At 55.1% G+C, this 19,137-nt stretch overlaps 1 protein-coding gene across 8 annotated transcripts in view; it reads right to left on the reverse strand.

Moving 5' to 3' along the window:
- LOC105489860 (phosphofurin acidic cluster sorting protein 2) overlaps window positions 1–19,137 on the reverse strand; it is a 107,066-nt gene that overhangs the window by 42,267 nt on the left and 45,662 nt on the right. For all 8 annotated transcript variants that reach the window (XM_071099452.1, XM_071099453.1, XM_011755054.3 and 5 more), the window contains 2 exons: window positions 5,121–5,208; window positions 2,467–2,556 (listed from right to left, as the gene is read on the reverse strand). In XM_071099452.1, coding sequence (XP_070955553.1) covers window positions 2,467–2,556; window positions 5,121–5,208 — 178 coding nt within the window. The remainder of the gene's footprint in view (window positions 1–2,466; window positions 2,557–5,120; window positions 5,209–19,137) is intronic.

Here is a 19,137-nt window from a genome sequence, read left to right on the forward strand (position 1 = left end):
AAGTGTGAGTGGCAGCTGAGGGTGTACCAGGGCCCGAGGCAGCATCACGGCTTCTGATGGCCCAGTCACCCTGCAGCCTGCGGCCAGGCCAACCTGCTGCTCACGCAGTCAGAAGGGCACCCACAGACGGGCCCCCAAGTTCATTCCAGGGGCACGCTGGTCCCCAGGGCCCTTCCTTTACCCAACACAACTGAGAGTGACCCAGTCGCTAGGGCTCAGGCCCCAAGGGCCCCACTCCATGCTAACAGTCTCAGCGGGCGGACGAGGACTATGTGCCGCAGGGTCCGGGATAGCTGAGTGTGCCTGTGGACAGTCGGAAACAGCGCGGCGGCTCACGTGCCTGAGGCCATCAGCAAGGTGTGACCCAGGATGCTTTAACACAAGGGGCACACAGGGTGGGGAGGGCTCTCTCTCCAAGGCCCCCTGTGCACCCAACTCGCCTGCATGTCTCACCAGAGGCTCCCTGTCCAGCAGGGCTCCAGCAAGCTGATGTTCACAAGTATCTCTTAGATACAAATAAAAATCAGTTTAAATACTTCGGGGAAGATGGGGCTGTTCACCACTCTAATTGCAGTGGCACTGACGTGTCCGTGCACGCTTGTCAAAACCCACTGAACCATGCACTTAAAAAAGGAGCACTGGGCTGGGCGCGGTGGCTCACACCTGTAATCTCAGCACTTTGGGAGGCCAAGCCGGGCGGATCACCTAAGGTAGGGGGTTCAAGACCACCCTAGACAACATGGTGAAACCCCCATCTCTACAAAAATACAAAAATTAGCTGGGCATGGTGGCAGGCGCCTGTAATCCCAGCTGCTCAGGAGGCTGAGGCAGGAGAATCGCTTGAACCCAGGAGGTGGAGGTTACAGTGAGCCGAAATCACGCCACTGCACTCCAGCCTGGGCGACAGAGTGAGACTCTGTCTCAAAAAAAAAAAAAGCACCGTACACTCTGGAAATGGAAATTATCCTTCCATAAGCCTGACTCCTCAAAACAGAAAAAAAACTCAACTCCAAAACTCAATGGCAACACCCCAGCTGCTGTGTAACCAGCTGGGAGCTTCAGAACGAGGCCCAAGCCCAGCAGGTCCTCACGGAGCCCCAGCCCAGCTCACACACTTACACTGAGAAAAGAGGGCTTCTAATGAATTTGGAATGAATGGACATGCACACACTATTAATCTTAAAGCAAGTATATTAAGCCAGAAGAAAATACACCTGCAAAACTTACACAATACCAATCTCATAACAATGAAGCAGAGATAACAAAGGTAGGGCGTGTGGTCACCCGGACCAATCTGGGGCTGCTCTGGGCCGGCCCTCCAGTCAACACCCTGGACAGTCCAGGGGAGGCTTCTCCGCTCCATTCCAGGGCTGGTCTCGGAGGCACCCAGAGCCAGGCGACACTGAGTGGACAGGCCCTGTTAACCGCTGGGTGCAGCCAGAGACTCCAGGGCTGTGAACTTCAATACTGAGGTTCCACATACTTTTCCTATCTTTTTAAATAGAAGAGCAAAACAGCCTTGACTCGATAAGTGGTGTTTTTTTTTTTTTGGCCCTCATTATTACATTCTCTTTTTTCTTCTTTTTCTTTTTTTTTTTTTTTTTGAGATGGAGTCTCACTCTGTCCCCCAGGCTGGAGTGCTATGGCATGATCTTGGCTCACTGCGACCAACCTCTACCTCCTGGGTTCAAGTGATTCTCCTGCCACCTGCCTCAGCCTCCCAAAGTGCTGGGATTACAGGCGTGAGCCACCACACCCGGCCTACATTCTCTTTATCGTAGATAAGGAATGAAAAACTAGGCCGGGTGTGGTGTCTCATGCCTGTAATCCCAGCACTTTGGGAGGCTGAGGCAGGTAGATCACGTAGTCAGGAGTTCGAGACCAGCCTGGCTGACATGGTGAAACCCTGTTTCAACTAAAGATACAAAAATTAGCCAGGCGTGGTGGCGTGTGCCTGTAATCCCAGCTGCTCCGGAGGCTGAGGCAGGAGAATCGCTTGAACCCGGGAGGTGGAGGTTGCGGCGAGTTGAGATTGCACCAGCCTGGGTGAAAAGGAGAGACTCCATCTCAAAAAAACAGACAGACAAAAAAAAAAAAAAAGAAAAGAAAAACTCAACCTAGTAAACCAAAACAAATTTTCTAATCATTTAAGAATAAACCATAATCAACAGAAGATCTGCAGTAACACAGGACACCGGTGGCAATTATGAGACAAATGCTCTTGGCCTAGGAGACAGTGACGAGGGGGCCCCGTCACCCCAGGGGAAGGCGACGAGGGGGGCCCCGTCACCCCAGGGGAAGGCGACGAGGGGGGCCCGTCACCCCAGGGGACGGCGACGAGGGGGACCCGTCACCCCAGGGGAAGGCGACGAGGGGGGCCCGTCACCCCAGGGGAAGGCGACGAGGGGGGCCCGTCACCCCAGGGGAAGGCGACGAGGGTGTCATCGCCACTGGTGAAAGACTCACCTGCAGGGAGAAGGTCAGGGCCAGGTCTGTCTCCACTTGTCCACTGGGGGGCAGCACAATTTCATGGGACCGCAGGATCCGTTTGGAGCCCTGTGATTAAGCAAGACCTGTTCTAGTTCAAAGGACTGCATCTCAGAAGGAAACAAGGCAAAGATGCCATGACTCCTGCACCTAAAACTGGCAGGATTGCAGCCCTGCAGTCTAGGGGGTGGTAGGCACAGGCTGGGATAATTCTCAGAGATGCCCCGGCATCTTTCCCAAGAAGCTTAAAAACATCGAAACCCTTCGGCCCACAGGTTCCACCTCCAGGAACCTGCCCTAAGACATGAGAGAGAAGCCAGGAGTGGTTCCTGCTAAAGTTAACGCGATCACAAAACAGATTCCACGATCAGATGCAGCAGCACCTGACTGCGCTGCCCAAGTCTGCCTGGCAGAACAAATCTGGGAGGCACCAAGCTTCTTCTGGTTTTGGTTCTGAGAGACAGGTCTCGCTGTGTTGCTCAGACTGGACTTGAGCTCCTGGGCTCAAGCAATCCTCCTGCCTCAGCCTCTTAAGTAGCTCAGCCTACAGGCGTGTGCCCCCATGCTTCGCTTAAAGCATTTTTTTATTTTTTATTTTTTTTGAGACAGGGTCTCACTCTGTCACCCAGGCTGTAGTGCAGTGGCTCGGTCTCAACTCACTACAGCCTTGACCTCCCAGACTCAGGCAATCCTCCAGCCTCAGCCTTCCTAGTACCTAGGACTACAGGCATGTACCACCACAAAAACAAAAAAAATACAACAATTTTGGTATTTTGTTAAGAGACAAGGATTAGTCATGTTGCCCAGACTGGTCTCCAACTCCTGAGCTCAAGCAATCCACCCTCCTCGGCCTCTCAAGGTGCTGGGATTACAAGCATGAGCCACTGTGCCCAGCCTAAAGCATTTTCTAAAAAGAAGAATGATCAGGGCTGACTGGTCCTCTCATAGAATAAAATATACAGAGATACGATACTTAAAATATGGAGAAGCTGTCACAAAAAGGAGAGTAGTAGAAGCCTAGATGTAGGTGCAGGAAATGCATGACCACCTGAAAACACAGTTTATACCCAGTGAGCTTCAGGCCAGCAGGAGACATCATACACACCTATGCTAAATGGATAACGAGTCATTTGGATGAAAGGCAACAGGACCCCAACAGCAAACTTTATATCAAAATAGATTCCTAATGAATTGAATGTGCTTATTGCACTGTTGTTTTACATGGGACCATCCCAATAAGGATGAGCTCGGAGACCTCGTGCTCCGAGAAACAAGCAGCCACTGTGGGGTCCCAGGCATGAGGTTCCCAGAGGCCAGCGCGCAGGCCACAGTGGATAAGAGGTGCCAGGCGGCTGGAGGGCGAGAGGTCCAGGACAGACAACGGGAGCCTGGGGACAGCCCAGGTTCGGGTGGGAGCAGCAGGGCCTCAGGACAGGTGCGGGTGGCCCGCATGGCCATATTCGGGCTCCATGAGACGCCCGTCGGGGGCTCTGGTCCTACCCTTGCACTGGGGCCTAAGGTGCAGTGCGGCAAGGGGCAGCACGACTCTCCTTGGCCAGCTTCCTGTCCCCTCTCCTCTCCCCAGGTGCCCCTGCGTTGTGGTCTGGGCTCTCCCTCCTCTTCCCCTTGACCCTTCAGAGATGTTTCCCTGCAAATGTGCTCTGCATAGGGTCCCTCTTAGCATCCCCCCTCAGAGGACCTGCAGGGACCCAGCTGTGTCAGGAAAAGGACAGTGTGTGCCGCCAGCCAGGGAGGCGAAGGTGCACACCAGAGAAGGCTGAGGGGCAGGTGGGGCTGCAGGGCCAGGCTGGCTGCTTCCCCCACAGCGGCCTGGTGGAGAGGACACCACAAGAGAAGCGGGCGAGGAGCTGGGGGTGATCAAGGGAGGCCAAGGGCCACGTGGCTGCTGAGCTGGGGTGGGCAGGGAAGGCATGGGCAGCCAGTCCATGGGGTACACGGAGGGGCTGGAGAGGGGGCTCTGAGGGGCCCTGGGGCCAAGCTCTCAGTCAGGACACAGGCTGGGGCAGGACCAGAGACAGGCAGAGGGAGGAATGGGGCCAAGGAATAGGGTCAGTGTGGGGTAGGGCCCCATGCCAGAGGTTAGAGGTCTATCCCAAGGAAGGGGCAGGCCCTGGGCCAGGCATGGGGAAGACGCCAGCACGGCCCCTGTGCAACAGCTACTTGTTCAAAGCCTTCGAGAGGTCACAGGACCCACTAGGGTCAGGAGAGAGGCCCTGGCACCTGGGGCTGGGAGTTCTGGCTAGGCCCTCACCTCCCAGAGTGCCCTCCACCCCACAGAAAGTGGGCAGGAAGTGGGTGCTGAGTGCAGCAGGGAAGCCCTGGCTCCAGGTGCTTGGGGCCCGTCCGTCACTGTGAGGTGACCTGAGGGCACCTCTGCCCTGGGAAGGCTCCATGCATGTGACGTCCACATCCCAGAAGGCCGGGCCTGCCTCCCTTGTGCGGGACAGGACTGGACCCACGAGCATCCTGTCATTCCCAAGTCCCGGAGACGGCATGGGCTGCCCGCTGTTTTGGCGCAGGGCCCCACACTGGCGCACTGCCTGACTTGTCTCCCAGGCACATGGAAAGCCTACACAGCACCCAGCCACGGCCAGGGGCGCAAGGGGCCTCACCTGCATCTTGACGGCAATCACCACGGAGATCAGCTCCTTCTCCAGCTCCTTGAAGACCACCAGCTTCTTCAGAGTCAGGCTGCACAACCTGCAAGGCAACACACAGCTCAGCCTCGGGGCTCCGTCCTCTCCTCAGAAGGTGGCCCTGTGCCGTCCCAACACTGTGTCACCCCGGGAGCCTGCACCCCAGGGTGCAGGGCAGGGTATGACTGCCTGGGCGGCCCCAGGACCTCACAGAGCTCCCTATGACTGCCTGGGTGGCCCCAGGACATCACGGGGCTCCAAGACATCACCCCGGCTGTCCCTGCACGTGGCAGGTGCCCCTCAGCATCCGTTGGCTGCCAGGCCAGAGGTCTCATCTCCTGAAGGCCCCTGAGGGTTAGCCTCCCTCCCATGGAACTCACTCAGTTTTCATTTAAGAATAAACCATAATCAACAGAAGATCTGCACTAACACAGGACACTGGTGGCAATTATGAGACAAATGCCCTCGGCCTAGGAGACAGTGACGAGGGGGCCCCGTCACCCCAGGGGACGGCGACGAGGGGGGCCCGTCACCCCAGGGGACGGTGACGAGGGTGACGAGTGTGGGCCTGTGGACAGGCAGGTAGGAGGGATGATGGGCCACAAAGAGAAGATCTGAGAGTCCTGAGAAAGCTCCCAGCTGTGAGAGCACAGGCCTCCCGTCTCCCACGGCCCTATCCAGCCCCAGGCTCAGCCTCCCCCAGTCCTGCCCACCCCAGGCCCCCCTGCCCATGGCTGGGATACGCTTTCCCCCAACCTTCCTTCTGTTCATTTCACCTCCACCATTCTGTCCTGAGGCCACAGGAGTCCTGGAGACGCCAGGGACAGTCTGAAGGACACACCCACAGTGACCAGGGCTCTGTCCCTGGGGAGTGGAAGGGTGTAGACCCAACCCTCCACTCTGCCTAGTGGTGCCCCGTGTGAACATGCATCTCCCCAGGGCATCTGCCGTACACACGCCAGGGCCCCAAATCCATCCAGTAAAGATACCCAAACCACCACCCCCCGCCTGAAGGTGTGTGGGTGCAACGCCCGCACTGGCAAGCTTTCCAGAAACTTTGGCACAGCTCTCTTTGAAGCCTGGCTCATTTTTCTTCTTGCTCAGGACAGCGGAAGGGTGAAGGCACCACCGTCCAGACAGGGGTGGCATTGCCTGCCCCGCCTGGCTTCAGGTTCCAAGACCAACAAGCTCTGAGTGGCTGTGTCTGTGCTGAGGACACTTTCCCTTGGGGACGTCTGGGCTTGTGGCACCCACCTCCTGGGCTGGTGCTTGGCCCTCAAAGTATGAATGTAAAACACCAGAACAGGCACCAGACACAGCTAGGCCATGGAACGCAGCCACCCACAGTGGCTGCCACGTGCTTCCGTCTCCACCCCCGGGCATCGGGTGTGGACATGGCGGTGGGAAGCAGGCCCTTCTGGCACACATCCCTGCACCCAGCAGCGGAAGCACTGGCTGGATACGGCCTGTGTATGACTGCCTGGGCGGCCCCAGGACGTCACGGGGCTTCCTGAGCACCTGTCAACCCATTTGTAAAATGGGGACCACGGAGACCCCACTCCCATCCTGGCTGCTCAGGTGATGATGGCGATACCGTCTACACTCCACTGAGCTGAGAGAAGTCAAGGGGCAGACACCAGAGCTCCCTGGGTGGGACACGCCTGACTCGACAGCAGGGCAGCAGGTGGCAGGTGCAATGGGGACAGTGGACGGTGGGCAGTGGGGGAGCCATGCAGGCGGGGGTGGGGAAGACATGTGGGCAGGCGGTGGGGGAGCCGTGCAGGCAGTGGGGAGCAGTGGTGCGGGCAGGGGTAAGGGAGCCGTGCAGGCAGGGCCACGGGGTGCTCTCCGCAGACAGAGCTGCAGATGCGAGCAGGGCCTGACGGCCACCGAAGTCACCAGCCGGGCTGTGTGATTCTGCATGGGACCAAGTCATGCACAGGGCGGCCTGTTCCAAACAAGATCGGGTCAGTGTAGCGCATAGAGCACAGGACTGACCCAGAAACGAGTCTGCTTTCCAACACCGGGAGACGGACCTACCCAGGTCAGATGTTTTATTTTTCTGAGTCCCAAGTTAGATGTTTTTAAGTCCAGCTTTTTGGGTAAGCAGGCATGGAGCTTAAACAATGAGTGTGAAGAGCCTGTCTACTACAGACAGCGCTGTCAGAGTCCTTCAAGTCATTTTCGAGCTGCGGTCAGACCGTCCACTGTCGCCCGTCAGTGTCTGTGTGCACAAGGTGTACTCCGAGGCCACCAGCGAGCTTTAAAGTAATTGTCATACTCAGTATATCACAAAATAAGTCAGGCATTAAGTCAGTCTCCTGGGACTTGGCAGAGGCACTGAACGGCCTGGCCTGAGGGGGCACTCCTCCAGCAGGGACCCTCGCCCTGGCTCCACCCCACACCATTGGGGCTGCCCAGATTCCCATAGACTCTCTCTTACTGAACAAAATGCAAGAGGAAAAAAGAGAGAGGAGACAGACTAAGCGAGAGGTGATATGAACCAAGACAGACCATATGCTGGGTCACACCACAAATCCTTCACAAACTCAAAAGAACTGATACCCTGCAAAGAACACATTCTCTGACCAAAATGGCGTTAGACTAGCGATCTGTTACATAAAGATGGTGGGGAAATTCACCACTGCTTGGGTGAATGGCCCTCAATAACCTATGGATCAAAGCAAGTCTCAAAGGAAATCAGAGAACACTCTGAATGGCATGGAAATGAAAACGTAGCATGTCAAATCTGCCAGGTGCAGCTAAAGCAGTGCTGAAAGGAGAATCTATAGCATTAAGTGCTTATGTCAGAAAAGAAAAAAGATTCAAATACACAATCTAAAGATTCCTTTTTTTTTTTTTTTTCTAAGACGGAGTCTCGCTCTGCCGCCCAGGCTGGAGTGCAGTGGCACGATCTCGGCTCACTACAAGCTCCACCTTCCGGGTTCACACCATTCTCCTGCCTCAGCCTCCTGAGTAGCTGGGACTACAGGCACCCACCACCATGCCTGGCTAATTTTTTGTATTTTTAGTAGAGACGGGGTTTCACCATGTTAGCCAGGATGGTCTCAATCTCCTGACCTTGTGATCCACCCGCCTCGGCCTCCCAAAGTGCTGAGATTACAGGCGTGAGCCACCGCGCCTGGCCAGATTCCATCTTTTTTGAGATGGAGTCTCGCTGTGTCTCCATCTCCAGGATGGAGTGCAGTGGCATGATCTCAGCTCACTGCAACCTCCACCTCCCAGGTTCAAGCGATTACAGGCACGTGCTACCATGCCCAGCTAATTTTTTATATTTTTGGTAGAGACAGGATTTCACCATGTTGGCCAGGCTGGTCTCGAACTCCTGACCTCAGATCCACCCACCTCAGCCTCCCAAAGTGCTGGGATTACTGAGCCACCGCACCCAGCCCTAAGGTTCCATCTTAAGAAACTAGAAGAGCATATTAAACCCCAAGTAAGCAAAAGGAAGGACATTATAATGATAAAGAGGAACAACTAAACTGAAAATAGATAAACAATTAATAAAATAAAACCATGCTAGCTCTTTGGGAAGATGAATAAAATTCATAATACCTCTACCCAAACAAAGAAGAAAGTAGACAAAAGTTGCCATTATCAGAAGTACAAGAAGGAAAGAACAATAGACCTTACAGACTACTGGAAAATACTATGAACAACTTCATGAATAAAAATGTGACTACTTTGATAAAATGTACCAGTTTTCATTTCCCTAGAAAGCCACAAACTACTAAAACTCACCATGATGAAACAGATAGCTGGTATACTCCTATACCTATTAAATAAATTCAATTAATAGTTTAAAAATTTCTGGGCTGGGCGCAGTGGCTCACACCTGTAATCCCAGCACTTTAGGAGGCCAAGGTGGGCGGATCACTTGAGGTCAGCAGTTCGAGACCAGCCTGGCCAACATGGTGAAACCCCATCTCTACTAAAAATACAAAATTAGACAGGCGTGGTGGCGCACACCTGTAATCCTAACTACTCAGGAGGCAGAGGCAGGAGAATCGCTTGAACCAGGGAGGCAGAGGTTGTAGTGAGCCGAGACTGTACCACTGCACTCCGGTTTGGGGGACAGAGTAAGACTCTGTCTCAAAAATAAATTAATTAATTAATAATTAATTAAATCTTCCAAAAAAAAAAAAAAAAAACCTTCGGGGAAATTCAACCGTATATTAAAAGTAGAGGCAGGGTAGGGTGGCTCATGCCTGTAATCCCAGCACTTTGGGAAGCTGAGGTGGGTGGATCACTTGAGCCCAGGAGTTTGAGATCAGCCAGGGTACACAGGGAGACCCTGTCTCTACAAAAAATACAAAAATTAGCCAAGTACGGCAGCACACATCTGCAGTCTCAGCTACAGGTTGTCCAGGCCTGGTCTCAAACTCCTGGCCTCGAGTGATCTGCCCACCTCGGCCTCCCAAAGTGCTGGGATTACAGGTATGAGCCACCACGCTCGGCCGCAGATCACATACTTGACAAAAATTTTATCCAGAAAATGTAAATATATGAACTCTCAGAACTCAACAATATGAAAACAAACAACCTAATAAAAAGTGAGAAAATTAGTGGGCATGGTCACGGGCGCCTGTAATCCCAGCTACTCCAGAGGCTGAGGCAGGGGAATTGCTTGAACCAGGGAGGTGAAGGTTGCAGTGAGCTGAGGTCGCGCCACTGCACTCCAGCCTGGTTGACAGAGCAAGACTCCAACTCATAAAAAAAAAAAAAGTAAGCAAAATATTTGAACAGACGTTTCACCAGAAAAGATACATTGATAGCAAATAAACACATGAAAAGATGCTCAAAACTATTAGTTATTGCAGAAACGCAAATTAAAACCAAAGGAGATACCAACTACACCTATTAGAATGGCTTAAAACACACAAAAGATAAAAAAGCTAATACCAAGTGCTGGCGAGGAGGCAAAACCACGGGGACTTCCACACACTCTGAACGTGCGGAACGCCACACGGCAGTCACTGGAAAGCCGTCTGGCAGCTTCTTACAAAGTGAAACACACAGGACCCAGCAATCCTACCCCTTGGAACTGGGCCAAGGGAAATAAAAGCATGCGTCCCTACAAAGATCTGTAATGCAGAGATCTCTAACAGCAGTTCTATTCATAACTGCCACCCACTGCAAACCCAGATGTCCTTCACGCAAAGACAAGGACATCGTGGCACACCGTGCAACGGAATACGACTCAGCAACAACTAGGAATGGATCATTGACACACAATAGGATGGATCTCAAAGGCATCGTGCTGAGTGAGACGCCCGTGTCGAGAGCTCACACACCAGTTTTGTCCATCTCTATGGCACTCTGGAAAAGGCAGAGCTGGAGGGACAAGGCCTGGTCAGCAGGGCAGGTGGCTGCTGGGGACTGGGTGGCTGCTGGGGACTGTTCTGGGTGGACTGCCCAGTGTTCTGGGCCTGGTTGTGTGGTGGATGTTAAGCTCAGAGCTGCATATGAAAAAAGGCGCGAGGGGTGAACCTTTACCATAACAATACTGTCTTTTTTTTTAGACAGAGTCTTGCTCTGTTGCCCAGGCTGGAGTGCAGTGGTGCGATCTTGGCTCACTGTAGCCTCTGCCTCCCGGGTTCAAGCAATTCACCTACCTCAGCCTTCTGAGTAGCTGGGACTACAGGCGTGCACCACCACGCCCAGCTAATTTTTTGTATTTTTACTAGAGACGGGGTTTCACCATGTCGGCCAGGCTGGTTTTGAACTCCTGATCTGGTGATCTACCCACCTCGGCCTCCCAAAGCGCTAGGATTCCAGGCATGAGCCACTGCACCTGGTCTACCAGATGATACCTTCAAAGTTTTTGTTTTATTAAAGACTGCCACAAGACACATATCGACCAATTGCAAACAAGAAGCTCTACTGTGGCTGGGCACAATCACACATGTAATCCCAGCAATTTGGGAAGCCAAGGCAGGTAGATCACTTGAGGCCAGGAGTTCGAGACCAGCCTGGCCAACATGGCGAAATCCTGTCTCTATAAAAAAATACAAAAATTAGCTGAACGTGGTGGGGTGCACCTGCAGTCCCAGCTACTTGGGAGGCTGAGGTGGGAGGATCACCTGAGCCCAGGAGTTGGAGGCTGCAGTGAGCTGTGATCGCACCACTGCACTCCAGCCTGGGTGACAGGGGACCCTGTCACACACACACACATACACACACGCACAGGGGCAGCAGCCTGGATCCTGCTGTGGGTGAACTAATTGTAAACAAACAAACAAATCCATGAGAGGTATTTGGGGGCAGTGGGCAGGGTACTGCAAGACTTCCCTTCTTCACCACTCAGACTTCCACATCTTTGTGTCTAGAAGCTCACACTCCTTACATTTGTTTGACCAGCACTCACCATCTATGCAGCACAGCCCAGTGCCCCCACCCCAAGACTCCTGTCACAAAAACAGCAGGCTATGGCTCCCCATCCCTAGGGAGGGGCTTCTCTCTGCACACTTGGAAGGAGAAAGTCACAGCTCATGATCCTGCAGTAGACAGACCTTGCCCAAGGGGGACGTGGTTGCCCCTCTCAGGCCTGTCTCTGCTGTCACTACACACAGCTACAGCCACCATGCAAACACTGAAAGAATAAAAAGCTCCAGCCTGGGCAACATGGCAAGACTCTGTCTCTAAAACATAAATAAATAAAATAAGGAATAAAAAGAATCATTTGCATTCAGAAACTGTGCAGATAAACAAAACATGTTATTTGCTTATTATCCACTGTTGGTTCTGAGAGTGAGGCCTAAAGGTTTGCCTAGGCCAGGTGCACCACACTTGGCCCTGAGAAAATCATAACAAAGACACCAGAAAACCTACAGAGGACGATTCACCACCAGCCTGCCACTGTGGTCAGGACACCTTGCAGCTGTAATAGATTCATCAGCAACGAAAGTAGAGCAAAGCGTATTTTAAAAACAACTCAATATAAAACAAAATCACAGTGACAGGTGGAAACTCAGTGCTCACATCCGAGACAACGTTTGAATACCCGCAGTGTTCTCTCTTTCCTCTTCTACTGTGTCTGCTCGAAATAGGAGAATAAAAGAGCCAACACGAAGCCGAATCCTAGAGAAGAGAGGCTCCTGTTTTGTTTTCTGACAGAGAGAAGCGAGAGGCATACAGGAAAAGTTCAGATACACAAAACCCACTGGCCTCCAACAAGAATGAGCAAATGTTCCCAACACTTGGGATCTGTTTAAAGAAATAAAGGGGCCCAACCACAGAAACGCACTGTGTGCTCTCCACACCAGCCCTGTTTCTTCCCCTCTGCAGGCACTGCAGGCCTCAGGAGCGTGTGTCTCTATGCATGGCCGAGACGGCCAGCCGTCTCCAAGCTCCGTTCTCTAGCCCCCTGCCCCTTGGTAGCGAGCCTCCCCACGCTAGCTGGGTGACGGCTGCCCGGCCAGAGAGAAGGCAAGGGTGCTGAGCAAGCAGCCCCGCCAGGGACCCTGAGCAGAGGCAGCAGGCTCACCCAGGGCAGCAGGCTCTGCCCGCTCCTTTCACCCTGGCTGCAAGGGCAGGTCCCAGGCAGCCACCACGGACCCAGAGGCAGAAGCCAAGCCAAAGACAGATGTCCCCGGCCAGCCCTGGAACACGGACACCTGCACCACTCCACAGGCGGCAGGAAGCACCAGCTCAGCCAGCCCTTCATTCCTGGCTCTGGTGCAGAAAAGTCACCTGTGCTCTAGACCAGAGGTCCCTAAGCCCCAGGACGGGTTCCTGGCCCGTCAGGAACTGGCCGCACAGCAGGAGATGAGCACCAGGGAGCGAGCATCCCCCCCTGAGCTCCGCCTCCTGTCAGTCGGTGGGGCATCAGGTGTCACAGGAGAACCCTGCTGGAGCTGTACCTGAGAGGGATCTAGGCTGCACACCCCTACGAGAATCCGATGCCTCATGATTGGCGGTGGGACCGTTTCACTGGAAACCATTCCCATCACCGTCTGTGGAAAACTCTTCCACAAAACCAGTCCCTGGTGGCAAAAATGGGGACCACTGCTTTAACCCATCCCACTCCCCACTTTGTTCCTTCCTCTTTTTCACAATGAGATTATTCATCCATTTGGAGTTGTTGTGTGTGTGTTGTGAGTGATTGCATTTTATTTCCTACATGAATGTTCAATTATCACCAAACCATTTCCCTAAAAGCATATCCTTTCCTCGTGGGTGAATGAGGCCATTTCTGAAGCTCACTGTGATCGTGTTTCTGCTGGTACATTCCACAGTCACTGTTTACACTTCTGCCAATTCCGTATTGTTCTAACTAGCATAACTAATTTAAATAAATTTGTATCTGCTAAGGGTAATTACTCCTTCTTAGCCAGACGCAGTGGCTCACACTTGTAATCTCAACACTTTGGGAGGCCAAGGCGGGTGGATCACCTGAGCCCAGGAGTTCAAGACCAGCCTGGGCAACATGGTGAAACCCCATCCCTACAAAAAATACAAAAATTGGCTGGATGTGGTGGCTCATGCCTGGAATCCTGGGACTTTGGGATGCTGAAGCGGGCGGATCACCTGAGGTCAGGAGTTTGAAACCAGCCTGGCCTACATGGTGAAACCCCTCTCTACTAAAAATACAAAATTAGCCGGGCGTGTTTGCTACTTTATTAAGCTTTTCCAATCAGCTTCTGGCTTTTGTTAATATTCAGTTAAGACTTGTTCTTTGTTATCTCCATTCCTTTTTTTTTTAAATAGAGACAGAATCTTGCTCTGTCACCCAGGCTAGAGTGCAGTGGTGCAATCACAGCTCATGGCAGCCTTGAACCCCTGTGCTCAGGAGATCCTCTCCCTTCGGCCTCCCAAAGTGCTAGGATTACAGGCATGAGTCACCACACCTGGCCCTGCTGGTCTGTTCTTCTTTTTCTTCTTTTTTCTTTGGAGATGGAGTTTTGTTCTTGTTGCCCAGGCTGGAGTGCAGTGGCACGATCCTGGCTCACTGCAACCTCTGCTTCCCGGGTTCAAGCCATTCTTCTGCCTCAGCCTCCCAAGTAGCTAGGACTATAGGTTCACACCACCACACCCGGCTAATTTTTGTATTTTCAGTAGAGATAGGGTTTTCCCATGTTGGCCAGGCTGGTCTCGAACTCCTGACCTCAAGTGGTCCCCCAACCTTGGCCTCCCACAGTGCTAGGGTTATAAGCATGAGCCACCACACCCAGCCCTGCTGGTCTTTTCGAAGCACCTGGTCTCGCTCTGTGAGTGGCAGTGGAACAGCATCCTCCACTTTCCATCTTTGGCAGTATTCAATTAGCTACAGGAACCACCATAAACGTCAACGGGCCAAAGTGACAGCCACGGGTCCCCAGGAACTTGCAGAGCAGGGGCTGAGGAGCACCTCTGAAGTCAGCCTGGGTTGGTCAGCAAAGTCACAGAGGTGCCCTCGGCCCCGACGCCTGGACACCTGCAGTCAGCTGAAGGCAGGAGTGAGCACCTCTGGTTGTGGGGCCAGGCTCAGAGAGGAGAGCAGCTGGGCGGGTGGAAGGAGGGGAGAGAGTAGGAAGACAGGGAGGCAGGAGGGAGGAAGAAGAGCGGGGAGATGGCACAATGAAGCCAGGGAATTCCAAGGGCCTTCAACAGACACCAGGACCTCTGCTGGCGCCACTCTAGAGCTGTCCTTTCCTGGCGGATGCCTGGGGACCCAGTGGCATGGGGCACTGCTAGGCCTGGGCACCCGAAGTCAGGGGTCAGTCATGCAGGAGGTCACAGGCACATGGTCACGGTCAGGGTGGATGGACACCTGGCCCTGGGGCAGATGAGCTGGGAATGGGAAGTGAGGGTGGGCAGGGCACCTCCCTCCAGGGTCACTCTGAAAACCCAGCAAGGGTCACACTGGCCCTGGAGGACCCAGAATCCTGCACGACCCCCAGGGGCCTGGGGTGAGCGAGCTGTGGCAGGTCAATAGGTCAGGGGAGGCCCAAGGGACAAGGTGGGAAAGGAGAGACAGCAAAGAACAAACACCCCTGGGAATGCCCCATCCCTGCCCCCCTCGGCAGGGACTTCCGGGAGAAGGCAGGCACCATAGCCCAGCACCCCAGTTATATGAGTTACAGAACAAGTGACATTTCAGGAAGGTCAGAGAAACCTGACTCAGCAGAAAGTGCCCATGTGCGTGCCCTGCAAGGCATTTCCACGTCAGCTGGAAGGAGAGCAGCCAACCTCTCCAGGGCTGAGCAGAGCCCCAGTTCCACGCAGCCCACAGCAGGCAGAAGGGGAGGCTGGAAGTCCTCTGCAGGTCACTCCCCCTCCTCCTCCAGGAAACCGGGGCCAGCGCCAGGCCCCAGTCCAAGAACAGACCCCTCAGCCACCAGCCTGAGACGGGGGCAGGGCAGGCCCTCTGTGGGCGAGGAGGCCAGAGACAGCGCAGCCCAGCAGTATGCGCTCCGGGAGACTGAAAGCCCCACCCACCCACTCCTGCGTGTGATGCACACCAGAGACTGGAGGTGGCCCTGCTGCCCCTGGGGGTGCACGTGTCGGGGCTGAGGCAGGCACCTGCGTCCCTATGTCCCAACGGAGCAAGGGTGGGTACCCCTTCAAACCACTGACTTCTGGAAGCCTGAGCTAGGACTCTGCATCAGGCCCCCCAGTTTTGTTCAGAGGCACAGAGACCCTGGCCCAGGGGTGGGACAGGCTCTCAGGGGCAGGTCTGGAGAGGCTCCCATCTCAGGGGCTCAGGGGAGTCCTGGGATTTGGAGACTACTTCCCACTTTGAACAGAAATCCAAAAGGCGAGAGGCCTGAGCTCCTCCCAGGGTTGCCACCCAAGCCCAGCTAGGCATAGCAACGGGCTCAGCCAGCCCCAACTTGGAGATGAACACTGGTGCACCCCCTGGCTTTGGGATTTAACTGTTTTTTTTCTGGTAGGAAGGTAAACGGCGACAGACTTATTTTGGAGAACAGCTTGATGATGTCTATTTCTCTTTTTTATTGTGGTAAATATATATAACGTAAAACTTGCCATTTGAACCATTTTTCAGTGTACAGGTCAGTGGCACTAAGTGCGTGGACGCCGTTGTGCAGCCCTCACCGCCATCCAGCTCGAGAACTCTCTTCACCTTGCACAACTGAAACTACCCATCCTACCCCGACTCTCCATTCCCACCTTCCCTGGCCCCTGGCACTCACCATGCTGCACCATCCTACCTTCTGTCCCCATGAATGCAACGACTCTAGGGACCTGGCGCTAATGGGATTGTACAGCGCATGTCCTCCTGTGACGGGCTTATTCCACTCAGCACAACATACTCGAGGCTCGTCCACGCTGCAGCCTCTGTATCCTTCCTTTTCAGGGCTAAGTAATATTCCACAGGGTGGAGGTCACACTGTGCCGAGGGTGAGTGACGCTCTGTGGTGTGGAGGGTCACACTGTGCCGAGGGTGAGTGACGCTCTGTGGTGTGGAGGGTCACACTGTGCCGAGGGTGAGTGACGCTCTGTGGTGTGGAGGGACACACTGTGCCGAGGGTGAGTGACGCTCTGTGGTGTGGAGGGTCACACTGTGCCGAGGGTGAGTGACGCTCTGTGGTGTGGAGGGTCACACTGTGCTGACTGAGGGTGAGTGACGCTCTGTGGTGTGGAGGGTCACACTGTGCCGAGGGTGAGTGACGCTCTGTGGTGTGGAGGGTCACACTGTGCCGAGGGTGAGTGACGCTCTGTGGTGTGGAGGGTCACACTGTGCCGAGGGTGAGTGAAGCTCTGTGGTGTGGAGGGACACACTGTGCTGACTGAGGGTGAGTGACGCTCTGTGGTGTGGAGGGTCACACTGTGCTGACTGAGGGTGAGTGACGCTCTGTGGTGTGGAGGGTCACACTGTGCCGAGGGTGAGTGACGCTCTGTGGTGTGGAGGGTCACACTGTGCCGAGGGTGAGTGACGCTCTGTGGTGTGGAGGGTCACACTGTGCCGAGGGTGAGTGAAGCTCTGTGGTGTGGAGGGACACACTGTGCTGACTGAGGGTGAGTGACGCTCTGTGGTGTGGAGGGTCACACTGTGCTGACTGAGGGTGAGTGCCGCTCTGTGGTGTGGAGGTCACACTGTGCCGAGGGTGAGTGACACTCTGTGGTGTGGAGGGTCACACTGTGCTGACTGAGGGTGAGTGAAGCTCTGTGGTGTGGAGGGTCACACTGTGCCGAGGGTGAGTGAAGCTCTGTGGTGTGGAGGTCACACTGTGCCGAGGGTGAGTGACGCTCTGTGGTGTGGAGGGTCACACTGTGACGACTTGTTCGTCCAAGGATGGACACGGGCTGCGTCCATCTCTCAGCCACCGTGAGTAAGGCTGCTGCGAACACAGGGTGCAGCTCTCCCCTGGAGGCCCCGCTTCAGTGCTCCTGGGTTCTACTGAGAAGCGGAACTGTTGGGTCACACGGGAACTCTGACAGGAACTCTGTGTCTCATTTTCTGAGGGGCTGCTGTCCTGTCCCCTGCGCCAGCTGCACCACGCTACATTCCCAGCAGCCGTGCACAGGGACCGGCTTTCACTCTGATGAACACTTCTACCAGGAGGCCCTCCCCACAGGGGCCTCCCACAAGCAGGGCCCACAACCCCAGGAAGGCAGGCCAGACTCACCCACCAGCACACTCTGGCCCTGCTGGAGCGTGGGTGCGTGTGCCTTCATTCATTCATTCACTGAGCCCCACTGGGAGGCATCATCCTGCCGCCTGCCCCAGCCCTGTCCTCACTCGCTCCTGCGTGGACTCTGGTCACCTGAGGACCCTGCCCTCCAGACAGCGGCGTGAGCCAAGATCTCTTCCGTCCAGCCACTCGCCATCACTGCCGGGCTGCATCCTGTGCTTGGCTCAAGGCCTCCTCGAGAGGCTGCATGGCCAACTCTGCAGCCCTGGCATGCAGCCGCGCCACTCCCGAGGACAGCACAGAACCCAAGCAGGACAAGGGAGCACTTCACGGATTTCTGAGAAACGCACCAGCACCCGGCTGGCCCTCGAGGCGCATGTCAACCCCACCACTTTCCTCCAGGCAGGCATGGGGGTGGGGGCGCGCGCAGAGCACAGATGGTTAAGACCCGAGGCAGCTGGTCCCAAACCTGCTGACTGTGTTTTGTTGGAAGGGAAAACTGAGGAGCTTTTGTCTCCAAGAGCTGCCCCCTTGGTGCGGTCGCAAGCCTGCCCGCGTGGGAGCTGGGGCCCTGTGGCGGCAGCTGGCCACACGCGCTCCATGCCCTGCTGCCCCTGGGCAGAGGAATGTCACAGGCTGGTGCCCCAAGTGCTCAGCCCACGCCCTGCCATCCCCAGGCTCCAGGTGCCTGCACGGCCATCCTTGCAGCCGGGCCCCAGGGCACCGCCGTCCTCACGGAGAGAGTTCCACGGGGCTCTCTGCCCCTGCACCACCAGTACTTACCACCCAGCCCGTCCCAAGAGTCACCCAGGCAGCCCGGGGTAGCTGCCAGCTCTTGCTAGCCTCACTCAGCTTTCTCCGATGTCCAGCCTTATCTGGACATGGCTGCTCCCTGCTAATGAGGACAGAAGGTCAGGGTGCCTTCTCAGTGTCACCGCCGGCCAGCGGTCAGGGCGAAGGTGGCTGCTGTGGAGCGAGAGGTTCAGGCTCAGTCAGGTGCCTGGTGGACGGACTGCACCGAGGGCTGGGACTACTGGGTCTCCAAGCCTCGGCCCAGTGAGGGGTCGCCTCAGCAGAGGCCAGCCCTGTGCATGAGGGAGGGTGAAGAGGTGGTCCCCACCTGCCCCAGAATAGGGGAAGGAATGTGATGGTACTGGAGTCAGCACATCACAGCCACACCAGATGCCAGCCAGAGCGTCGCAGCCACACCAGCCTCCAGCTACATCAGGCACTGGCCTATGGGGGCCGAGCTGAACCCAGGGTGCCCCTGGAAGCACCACGGCTCCAGGAACAGCATCTGCCCCACAGCAGAGAGGCCTCCAAGGTGGCTGTGAGGACAATGCTGCAAACGCACGTCCGGCCCTCAGCGCTGGGCTCCACCATGCCACGCGTTC

Source organism: Macaca nemestrina, chromosome 7 (genome assembly GCF_043159975.1).
Source record: "Macaca nemestrina isolate mMacNem1 chromosome 7, mMacNem.hap1, whole genome shotgun sequence".
NCBI classification, from domain to species: domain Eukaryota; kingdom Metazoa; phylum Chordata; class Mammalia; order Primates; family Cercopithecidae; genus Macaca; species Macaca nemestrina.